Source organism: Oncorhynchus clarkii, chromosome 23 (assembly GCF_045791955.1).
Source record: "Oncorhynchus clarkii lewisi isolate Uvic-CL-2024 chromosome 23, UVic_Ocla_1.0, whole genome shotgun sequence".
NCBI classification, from domain to species: Eukaryota; Metazoa; Chordata; class Actinopteri; order Salmoniformes; family Salmonidae; genus Oncorhynchus; species Oncorhynchus clarkii.
Window position 1 is genome coordinate 33,926,507 of NC_092169.1, and position 12,655 is coordinate 33,939,161.

The 12,655-nt window shown below is 42.9% G+C and overlaps 1 protein-coding gene across 3 annotated transcripts in view; it reads right to left on the reverse strand.

Moving 5' to 3' along the window:
- Positions 1-11,443: 11,443 nt before the first annotated feature.
- Positions 11,444-12,655, reverse strand: part of LOC139382024 (disks large homolog 5-like) — a 152,594-nt gene continuing 151,382 nt past the window's right edge. For all 3 annotated transcript variants that reach the window (XM_071125952.1, XM_071125953.1, XM_071125954.1), the window contains one exon: positions 11,444-11,733. In XM_071125952.1, coding sequence (XP_070982053.1) covers positions 11,630-11,733 — 104 coding nt within the window. In that variant the 3' untranslated portion in view covers positions 11,444-11,629. The remainder of the gene's footprint in view (positions 11,734-12,655) is intronic.

The following is a 12,655-nucleotide window of genomic DNA, read 5'->3' on the forward strand; positions in this document are numbered from 1 at the left end:
CTTGAATTGTGATACAGTGAATTATAAGTGAAAGAATCTGTCTGCAAACAATTGTTGGAAAAATGACTTGTGTCATGCACAAAGTAGATGTCCTAACCGACTTGCCAAAACTAAAGTTTGTTAACAAGAAATTTGTGGAGTGGTTGAAAAACTAGTTTTAATGACTCCAACCTAAGTGTATGTAAACTTCCAACTTCAACTGTAGGCTATGATGTAATGGATTTTTTTTGTCTTGTGTGAGTTTTGACACTATAAGTGTCATACTCAGCCATAAAATAGTGCAATATGCAGCGCATTTGGAAAGTATTCAGACTCCTTGACCTTTTTCAAGTTACGTTACAGCCTTATTCACAAAATTATTAAAAACATTTTTTCCCCCATCAATCTACACACAATACCCCATAATGACAAAGAGAATACAGGGTTTTAGAAATGTTTGCAAATGTATTTAAAATAAGAAACGTATTCACATAAGTATTCAGACCCTTTGATCATCCTTGAGATGTTTCTACAACTTGATTGGAGTCCACCTGTGGTCAATTCAACCTTTCTATATAAGGTCCCACAGCTGATAGTGCATGTCAGATCAAAAACCAAGCCATGAGGTCAAAGGAATTGTCCGTAGAGCTCCAAGAAAGGATTGTGTTGAGCTACAGATCTGGGGAAGGGTACCAAAACATTTCAGCATTGAAGGTCCCTAAGAACACAGTGGCCCCCATCATTCTTAAATGGAAGAAGTTTGGAACCACGAAGACCCTTCCTAGAGCTGGTCGCCCGGCCAAACTGAGCAATCAGGGGAGAAGGGCCTTGGTCAGGGAGGTGACCAAAAACCCGTCAGAGCTCTAGAGTTCCTCTGTGGAGATGGGAGAACCTTCCAGAAGGACAACCATCTCTGCAGCACTCCCCCAATCAGGTCTTTATGGTATAGTGGCTAGACGGAAGCCATTCCTCAGTAAAAGGCACATGACAGCCCGCTGCCTATCTTATGTATAACACCTCTACCTTGTCACAACACAAATGATTTGGCTTAAACGCATTAAGAAGGAAAGAAATTCCACAAATTAACTTTCAACAAGGAACACCTGTTAATTGAAATACATTCCAAGTGACTACCTCATGAAACTGGTTGAGAGAATGATGCAAAGAGTGTGCAAGCTGTCATCAAGGCAAAAGTTGGCTAAATTGAAGAATCTCAAATATAAAATATATTTTGATTTGTTTAACACTTTTTTTGGTTACTACATGATTCCATATGTGTTATTTCATAGTTTTGATGTCTTCATTATTATACAATGCAGAAAATAGTTAAAATAAAGAAAAACCCTGGAATGAGTAGGTGTGTCCAAACTTTTGACTGGTACTGTACATGTATCTCTGCAATGCATTTTGGCATTACATGCATTTTAGCAAAGATGCAAATATATCTACATGTATTTGAAATACATTTTTACGTGACGTTAAATATATTGAAAGTGTTAAATTAACAGTAGGTTTCCATCCAATTGGCGACAGATTTTCATGTGACTATAAAAAAATCTGCATAGAGGAAATGCAAATTTTCCCGCTAGTTGCTGTTTCCACCAAACATACTTTTTTGCTGCACTGTATTTAGTCAGCCACCAACTGTGCAAGTTGCTTGTTTGTAGGTGACCAAATACTTATTTTCCACCATAATTTGCAAATAAATTCATTAAATCCTACAATGTGATTTTCTGGATTTTATTTCTCATTTTGTCTGTCATAGTTGAAGTGTACCTATGATGAAAATTACAGGCCTCTCTCATCTTTTTAAGTGGGAAAACTTGCACAATTGGTGGCTGACTAAATACTTTTTTTGCCCCACTGTATCGGTTTTGGATTTTTTTTTAAGCACTGAGGACGCAGTGCACACAGAATGTACTTTTTTGCTCAAGTTTTCATGACCGAATTAACATCTAGAAGTTCGATGTGTTTCCATACATTATCAACTCTACCGATAGTTTTGGCACAAACTGTTGCATTAAATAACAAATATGCCCACTCTGGTCTTGGCACATGTGCTCTAGCCAACAGCTGGCAGATACAGTGCGCGTAGTCTGTGCGGGTAGGCTAGTCTACATGAGACTATTATTGATATGATGATGAGACTATTATAGAATATTTTTACTTGTCAAACAGCAGTCAAGCATTGATCATCATGTCACCAGAATATGACCCTCGATGTTTATTGGAAAGGCGCATCAAGAGCACCCTGCACTTTCACCATCCTTCAACATCTTCTTTGGGATTTGGTTGGCGGATACACCACCACCTACTGAACTGGAGTGTGAGGCCAGTCTCGGCCTACATGAAGTCTCTTCATTAGTTCCTCTAACAAAGTGAAATATAGCTCTAGACACCACCACCTACCCTACATTAAAAACTTAATTCCACTACTTTGACCCTAGCTGCTCCTGCACCATCCCAACAGCCTGCACCATCCCAACAGCTCGTAACTCTTCTGAAGTCAAATCTCGTATACCCAAATACATCTCTGCAGCTGCCACCATAACATCTATTTTCTGTGATTTACATTCCATTTATGCAGTACAGTTGATAGACCATTGCTATGAATGCTAAGAATCCAACATTACTGAAGCATAAATCCTCTGTGCTGGCACAAATCTACTACTCACTGGAATCCTCTCAGGATACCTCACACTTGACCCATCCTCCTCTACTTCCTTCACTGTCTTAGCATACGACACCTGCACTACTCTAGCTCTGGCCAATTTAATCTGCCTCTCGCACCGGACACTTCCAATTCAAAACTGTAACTATCCACTCAGCAGCAGCATTCCATGTTGTATTGGTAAGCAACTCCCGTGTTTATTTGGCACTGTGTTTGAAATTCATTGCTCCACTGAGGGACCTTACATATGTGGGGTACAAAGATAAGGTAGTCATGTAAAAATAATGTTCAACACTATTATTGCATACAGTGAGTCCATGCAACTTATTATGTGACTTGTTAAGCAAATATTTACCTCTGAACTTATTTAGGCTTTCCATAACAAAGGGGTTGAATACTTATTGACTGAAGACATTTCAGCTTTACATTTTTAATAATTTCTAAAATGTCTAAAAACATAATTGCACTTTGATATTATGGGATATTGTAATAGATTTTGCCTCATGGAATTCCCTATTGTCCCCCTAAAGAACATCCCAGTTACCAATAACAATGCCATCAATCAACTGTATTTATAAAGCTATTTTTACAATCAGCAGTTGTCACAAAGTGCTTAACAGTACCTCAGCCTAAATTACAAACGGGCAAGCAGAAGCATATTGGCTAGAAAAACTCCTACCATTATCTCATCTACTGCCACTTTCCAATATCCCTGCTGTTTTCACGGTTAACTTACAGTAGTCTATTATTGTCTACATGTCTAATTGTCTTTCTGTGACAGTCTAGGTGCACTTCCATTTCTATAAAATTAGTTGTTAAATTATCCACAACTTGATTATCTCAGATTCATTCACATCACGGACACATTCCAAATCTGATTAATCAAAGTGATTCAAACATAATTCATTTAAAACGGGCCTAGCCGACAATTCTCTACTCCACCTGCGTTGGCTAGTGCAGGCAGCATAATTGTGAATCACTGAAGATCTCTGGTTGACATTTTCCTTTGTAATTGGAGGAAAGATTAAATCTGCTGAAACAAGCACGGTGGTTCGCTATGGACGTGTGTACACACACACACGCTCCCTCTCTCTGACACAGGCTCCCTCTCTCTGACTGACCCACACACACACACATATGCTCACACACACACACTCTCTGTCTCTCTCACACACACACTGATGCAGTGGCGGCAGTGAACATGGAGAGGGTCTGACTGAAGCTAAGCCTTCTCTGTCATCAGCTAAGTGCCAGCTGTCCCTGGGAGGGGAGAGGCTCGAGGCTGGGCCTTACAGTAAACTACCAGGTCTAAGCCCTGTAGCGAAGGAGAGACTGGGCCTTACAGCACACTACCAGCTCTAAGCCCTGTAGCGAGGGGAAGGCTGGGCCTTACAGTACACTACCAGCTCTAAGCCCTGTAGCGGGGGAGAGACTGGGCCTTACAGCACACTACCAGCTCTAAGCCCTGTAGCGAGGGGAAGGCTGGGCCTTACAGTACACTACCAGCTCTAAGCCCTGTAGCGGGGGAGAGACTGAGCCTTACAGTACACTACCAGCTCTAAGCCCTGTGGCGAGGGGAAGGCTGGGCCTTACAGTACACTACCAGCTCTAAGCCCTGTAGCGGGGGAGAGACTGAGCCTTACAGTACACTACCAGCTCTAAGCCCTGTAGCGGGGGAGAGACTGGGCCTTAGAGTACACTACCAACTCTAAGCCCTGTAGCGGGGGAGAGACTGGGCCTTAGAGTACACTACCAGCTCTAAGGCCTGTAGCGGGGGAGAGACTGAACTGATCGAAGATGGGATACTGTGGCATGTACATATTTGATTGCGTTTACTGTTGTTTTTGCAGTCTGCACAGGCTCAGTTTCACATATCATGGGTGTTGTGTGATGATATTTGAATCTGATAATCAAACAAATCACTTCAAAAAGTAGGCTTTTACCACAGGTGGGCTCCAATCAAGTGGTAGAAACTTCTCAAGGATGATCAATGGAAACAGGATGCACCTGAGCTCAATTTCGAATCTCATAGCAATTTCGAATCTCATTCCATGAGGTCTGCGGCATTACAACTGCAGACCTTGTGTAACCACGCCAGCCAAGGACCTCCACATCCAGCTTTTTCACCTGCGGGATAGTCTGATTCACGTCCAGCTTGGCACTTGTAGGTTTTTACTTAAAATCAATTCAATCCAGACATTGGGACGGCATTCTGAAAAAACTAGCTAACACACACAACATCCTGTTTGACCTACATATCCATTGTCTCTTTGTTATCTTCATTGTAAAGTTGGTACATCATGGACTGATAATGGAATGGCTACTCAGAGGAACTGGCTACCATATCAGGATCAGTATTGAAACAATCAATTAGTAATGACTTTTCAACTATGACCAACAATTGAATTGCATAGCTCAAATGTATTTGGAATGTTTTCAAAAACGATCAATTCATTGATCATCACTGTGCTATCACCCAGCCCAAGACCCACCCAATCAGATTGAGCAACAAAATAATACAAATAAAACATGGAATGCTCTCTACTTGTCAGTGTTCCAAAGGGGACATCATATGTATTTTTACCTAAACATGCAAACAACATCAGATAGAATGAATAGCTTTCAGTGCACTGGAATGACATTCACTCTTATTTCAGTCAGTTAGTATTGGCCACCAATGACAGTGAATGTAATTTCTGGCTATGCTACTGCTAGATATTCCTTTTGTCCAGGTGAGAAAGGGTAGTGTGGAGTGCAATTAAGATTGTTGAGTGCATCATCTGTGGATCTGTTTTAGCAGTAATTTATTTGATTTATTCATTTTACTGTTATTTAACCAGGTAAGTTGACTGAGAACACACTCTCATTTACAGCAACAACCTGGGGAATTAGTTACAGGGGAGAGGAGGGGGATGAACAAGCCAATTGTAAACTGGGGATTATTAGGTGACCATGATGGTATGAGGGCCAGATTGGGAATTTAGCCAGGACACCAGGGTTAACTCTTATGATAAGTGCCATGGGATCTTTTAATGACCTCAGAGAGTCAGGACACCCGCTTAACTTCCCATCTGAAAGACGGCACCCTACACAGGGCAGCATCCCCAATCACTGCCCTGGGCTATTGAGATATTTTTTTTTTAGACCTGAGGAAAGAGTGCCTCCTACTGGCCCTTCAACACCACTTCCAGCAGCATCTGATCTCCCATCCAGGGACTGACCAGGACCAACCTTGCTTAGCTTCAGAAGCAAGCCAGCAGTAGGATGCAGGGTAGTATGCTGCTGGCATATGTGAATTGGAGTGGGTCTAGGGTGGCCAGGTGAATGCTGTTGATGTGAGCCATGACCAGCCTTTCCAGCTTTTCAAAGCCCTTCATGGCTACCGACGTGAGTGCCACGGGGTGGTAATCATTTAGGCAGATTACTTTAGCTTCCTTGGCCACAGGGACTATGGTGGGCTGCTTGAAACATGTAGGTATTACAGACTCGGTCGGGAAGAGGTTGAAAATGTCAGCGAAGACACTTGACAGTTGGTCCGTGCATGCTTTGAGTACATGTCTAGGATTTATTTCCCTGGTTGCACATGTGACATGCTAGTAAAAATGTGGTAAAAACGATTTAAGTTTGCCTGCATTAAATTCCCAGCCACTAGGAGCGTCGCCTCTGGGTGAGCATTTTCTTCTTTGCTTATGGCCTTTATAGAGTTGGTTAATAGCGGTCTTAGTGCCAGCTTAGTTTTGTGGTGGTAAATAGACAGCTACGAATAATACAGATGAGAACTCTTGGCAACTTAATATTAGACATTGCACAGCAGCTGTTATTGACAAAAAGACACACCCCCACGCCTTGTCTTACGAGAGGTAGCGTCTCTGTAGTGCTGGTGCATGGAAAATCCCGCTAGCTCTATATTGTATGTATCTTCGTTCAGCCATAAAACATAAGATGTTACAGTTTTTAATGTCCTTTTGATAGGATAATCGTAGGTCATCAATTTTATTTTTCAATGATTGCACGTTTGCAAGAAGAACGGAAGGCATTGGGAGTTTACTCGATTCTCAGAAGGATGACAAATCTGCAGCCCCTTTTCCGGCGTCCTTTCTTCACGCAAAAGGCATGGATCCGGGCCTGTTCCAGTGAAAGCAGGATATCCTTCTTGTTGGACTCATTAAAGGAAAAAGTTTCTTCCAGTCTGCGGTGAGTAATCACTGTTCTCATGCCCAGAAGTTATTTTCGGTCACAAGAGACGGTAGCAGCAACATTATGTACACAATAAGTAAAATAAATAAGTTACACAATGCAAAATTTTTTAAATAAATAGCACAACTGGTTGGGAGAATGTAAAACATCAGCCATGTTCTTCAGCGCCATGCTGTTCATTGACTACAGCTGAGCATTCAACACCATAGTGCCCTCATAGCTCATCACTAAGCTAGGACTCTGGGACTAAACACCTCTCTCTGCAACTGGATCCTGGACTTCCTGACGGGCCGCTCCCAGGTGGTAAAGTAGGCAACAACACGTCTGCCGCGCTGAACCTTAACACTTGGGTGTGTACTTAGTCCCCTCCTGTATTCCTTGTTCACCCACAACTGCGTGTCCAAACACGACTCCAACACCATCATTAAGTTTGCTGACGACACAACAGTGGTAGGCCTGATCACGGACAACGATGAGACGGCCTTTAGGGAGGAGGTCAGAGACCTGGCAGAGTGGTGCCAGGACAACAACCTCTCCCTCAATGTGAGCAAGACAAAGGAGCTGAATGTGGACTAAAGGAAAAGGCGGGCCGAACAGGCCCCCATTAACATCGACGAGGCTGTAGTAGAGCGTGTCGAGAGTTTCAAGTTCCTTGAAACAACGAACTATGGTCCAAACATACCAAGACAGTCGTGAAGAGGGAACGACAAAACCTTTTCCCCCTCAGGAGACTGAAAAGATTTGGCATGGGTCCCCAGATCCTCAAAAGGTTCTACAGCTGCACCATCGAGAGCATGGTATGCATGGCCTGGTATGGCATCTGACCGTAAAGCGCTACAGAGGGTAGTGCGAATGTGCCAGTACCTCACTGGGACCACGCTTCCTACCACCCAGGACCTATATAATATGCGGTATCAGAGGAAAGCCCATACAATTGTCAGAGACTCCAGTCACCCAAGTAATAGACTGTTTTCTCTGCTACCGCACGGCAAGCGGTACCGAAGTGCCAAGTCCAGGACCAAAAGGCTCCTCAACAGCTTCTACCCCCAAGCCATTAGACCGCTGAAGAATAAAATTGCCACCAGACAATTTACATTGACACCCCCCCCCCCCCTCCCTTTTGTACACTGCTATTACTCGCTGTTTGTTTGTTACCTATGCATAGTCATTTTGCCCCCACCTACATGTTCAGATTACCTCAACTAGCCTGTACTCCTGCACACTGACTCGGTACCGGTGCCCTCTGTATATAGCCTCGTTATTCTTATTGTGTTACTTTTTATTTTATTCTACTTGGTAAATATTTTCTTCTTCTTGAACTGCACTGTTGGTTAAGGGCTTGTAAGTAAGGGTTTCACGGTTAAGTCTACACATGTTGCATTTGGCGCATGTGACAAATAATGTTTGATTTGACTTTACTCTCTCACCTGGTCTTCAAATTAGGGCAAAGAGAAAAATGTGCAGTTTTATCGCTAATCTCATGCTATTCTACACATTTTGCCATGTGGCTGAGAAAGTTTTGTTTTTTAAAGCTAATTAAAGCTAAAATATAGGTGTGTTGACTGTGATAAAGGGACTGGATTATGTGCTGTCTCGTTTGCTAAATCAACAAATATAAGTAGGCAGTGATATCCATAGAAACACAGTGACATATGCCTCAATGCGGTCATATTTGTGGCTTATTGGGGGTGACTTTCAGTTAGTTATTTTTGCCCACCAGCGAGAGTGAATATCATTTCTGGCTATGCTACTGCTACATATTCCTGAGACTCTCTCACCTGGTCTTCAAATTAGGGAACTTCCATTTATATAACGTGTTTGAGTATAGTATGTCTGTTAGTACAGAGACTATTCATTTAATCAATCAACAAAATGTACTTTATAAAGCCGTTTTTACATCCGCATTTGTCACAAAGTGCTTTACAGAAACCCAGTCTAAAAGCCCAGAGAGCAAGCAATACAGAGGCAGAAGCACAGTTTCTAGGAAAAACTCTCTAGAAGACAGGAATGTAGGAAGAAACCTAGAGGAACCAGGCTCAGAGGGGTGGCCAGGCCTCTTCTGGCTGTACCGGGTTAGAGAGGAACCAGGCTCCGAGGGGTGGCCAGGCCTCTTCTGGCTGTACTGGGTTAGAGAGGAGCCAGGCTCCGAGGGGTGGCCAGGCCTCTTCTGGCTGTACCGGGTTAGAGAGGAACCAGGCTCCGAGGGGTGGCCAGGCCTCTTCTGGCTGTACCGGTTTAGAGAGGAACCAGGCTCCGAGGGGTGGCCAGGCCTCTTCTGGCTGTACCGGGTTAGAGAGGAACCAGGCTCCGAGGGGTGGCCAGGCCTCTTCTGGCTGTACCGGGTTAGAGAGGAACCAGGCTCCGAGGGGTGGCCAGGCCTCTTCTGGCTGTACCGGTTTAGAGAGGAACCAGGCTCCGAGGGGTGGCCAGGCCTCTTCTGGCTGTACCGGGTTAGAGAGGAACCAGGCTCCGAGGGGTGGCCAGTCCACTTCTGGCTGTACCGGGTTAGAGAGGAACCAGGCTCCGAGGGGTGGCCAGTCCACTTCTGGCTGTACCGGGTAGAGAGGAACCAGGCTCCGAGGGGCGGCCAGGCCTCTTCTGGCTGTACCGGTTTAGAGAGGAACCAGGCTCCGAGGGGTGGCCAGGCCTCTTCTGGCTGTACTGGGTTAGAGAGGAGCCAGGCTCCGAGGGGTGGCCAGGCCTCTTCTGGCTGTACCGGGTTAGAGAGGAACCAGGCTCAGAGGGGTGGCCAGTCCACTTCTGGCTGTGCTGTGTGTAAAACAAATGTGAAAAATATGAATATAACAGAGACAAAAGGAGATAGATCATACAGACATGATAACAGGCATAATTACACACTCCTCTTGGAATAATATGGATACATTGGCTTCTTCTATAGACCAAATACACTAGTACAAAAGGGGACAGAGTGTAGGTCAGACAAGGAGTGAGTTGTCTTGGAAGGTTACTCCTGCAATTACACTTCCATCAGAGTGCTCGTCACTCTTGGTCCTCAGCACACCATGTTATAACCAGTCCTGCACAAACACAAATCCAGAGGCGAGTGCAAACAACACCAGAAAAACAACTAGATGAATCTTTATCATTGAAGAAAATTGTGATAAAAATATGCATGTCTGTGTATGGTGTATACCTGACACGCTCCAAATGTGCCCGTTCACATATGCAGGTGCTGAGTTTCAGCGCAGTCCCTCGTCCCAGGAGGTAGTTGGCCTTGTGGTGAACGTTTTTGTTTGTGTGTAATGGTAAATTACAATTAAAACAAATCACTTGGACTTGGACAACGTTCCCCACATGTATTTATTTTTCTTAACATTTGATACAAATAATATAATTTCATTGAGAAGTGAAGTTATAACTATAGTCTACTTTCGTGTTTCAACCAACATGAGAAGATGAAATATTATAGAAAAAAAAGGAAAAGTAATTTACCAGTTTATCATAATGTTGAAATTTATGAATTCATCCTCTTTTAATTTGGTGCATTCAAACCCCTAGAACAGAAATAAAATATCCCTTTTTGAAATTCTACATTTCGGGTAATAGAAAGATGCCCATTAGGAAATGTATGAAATGTTAGGAACATTGGAACAACTCTACAACACATACATTTTCTCATGGTGAAACTATCGTACCTACGGTAAAGTATTATTGCATTTCTTAGTGTTCAAGCATTACTAGGTTGAAGGATAAATGGTGCAGAACAAATCTGTTTGGCACAACATACAGAAGGAAACATATATATATATATATATATATACATATATATATATATTTTGCATTGAGAACAGTAAGTGGGTTGTAAAACAAACGTCTGTCATTTACATCAACTTGGGGGAAAAAAAGAATCATGCAAATTTGTCATACATTTTTGTCTTTAAATATGTAAATTATATGACAAACAACAGAGGGAAAAAAATACAACATACAGAATCATTTCTGTTCACTAACTGCTACATTTGTAGGCTATAAAGGAAGGTTCATAACCAACATTATTAGATTGGGATTAGAGAACTGAAATGACAAAGAAAACATACATAAAGATGAGAACACAGTGGTCCATTCCATTCTGTTAAGAAAAACTTGCTGCACCCATGTTGAGCCTGTTGCCATAACTATAGTTCATCATGGTTATTACATGGTCTTCTAGACAGATCCCAGATCCGTTGTGACATCATGATAACAACTACAGCACAAACAGGTCTGAGACAAGTCTAAAATGTTGTTTTCTTCTATTCCATGCATCAACTTCTATTCTGACATATGATTGAGAACCATAGGAACAGGAAGAGTCAAGGAGTGCCATAGTGGAGTTAAGGGACAAACATTCAAGTAAAAAAGCATTACAATATTAAATACTAGTGTAAACGAATCTCTAGGCCTGTCTGAAGTATACAGCATCACTATGACATCATCATTATAGTGGGATTATTACTTCTATTTGTGGGGTGTGAGACAAATCAGTGCTATATGAATCTTCATCTTTCAGATAAGTGTTATTATGTTGAGAGTATATCAGAGGCTGCACGCATCCCAAATAGCACCCTATTCTCTATATATAGTGCACTACTTGGGGAAGTAGTGCACTACATAGGGAATAGGGTGCTATTCGGGATGCAAGCCTCATAGTTGACTATTATAACAACAGTGATGTGATATTGTTGACTAGTTTTTAACATTTAGCCGTGGATAAGTGTATCATACCCAACCTTCCTTGTTAAGGGTTGAAGTGTTACATAGATAGAAGCACCTAGAAACCTTCTAGAAAGCTCCATCAGGAATCCATATGACTTTACTTTGTTCTTGGTCCACTATAGTCATGATCTGAGTGCAAATGTAGGACAGGCTTCCTCCTTGGACGATACCTGCAACACAAAAAAAACTGTTTTCAAATCTCAGAGTAGATGATCTGGTCCGGTTCTGTCTCAGAGTAGATGATCTGGTCCGGTTCTGTCTCAGAGTAGATGATCTGGTCCGGTTCTGTCTCAGAGTAGATGATCTGGTCCGGTTCTGTCTCAGAGTAGATGATCTGGGCCATTACTGTCTCAGAGTAGATTATCTGGTCCGGTTCTGTCTCAGAGTAGATGATCTGGTCCGGTTCTGTCTCAGAGTAGATGATCTGGTCCGGTTCTGTCTCAGAGTAGATGATCTGGTCCGGTTCTGTCTCAGAGTAGATGATCTGGTCCGGTTCTGTCTCAGAGTAGATGATCTGGTCCGGTTCTGTCTCAGAGTAGATGATCTGGTCCATTACTGTCTCAAGAGTAGATGATCTGGTCCGGTTCTCTCTCAGAGTAGATGATCTGGTCCATTACTGTCTCAGAGTAAATGATCTGGTCCGGTTCTGTCTCAGAGTAGATGATCTGGGCCATTACTGTCTCAGAGTAGATGATCTGGTCCGGTTCTGTCTCAGAGTAGATGATCTGGGCCATTACTGTCTCAGAGTAGATGATCTGGTCCATTACTGTCTCAGAGTAGATGATCTGGTCCATTACTGTCTCAGAGTAGATGATCTGGGCCATTACTGTCTCAGAGTAGATGATCTGGGCCATTACTGTCTCAGAGTAGATGATCTGGGCCATTACTGTCTCGGAGTAGATGATCTGGGCCATTACTGTCTCAGAGTAGATGATCTGGGCCATTACTGTCTCAGAGTAGATGATCTGGGCCATTACTGTCTCAGAGTAGATGATCTGGTCCGGTTCTGTCTCAGAGTAGATGATTTGGGCCATTACTGTCTCAGAGTAGATGATCTGGGCCATTACTGTCTCAGAGTAGATGATCTGGTCC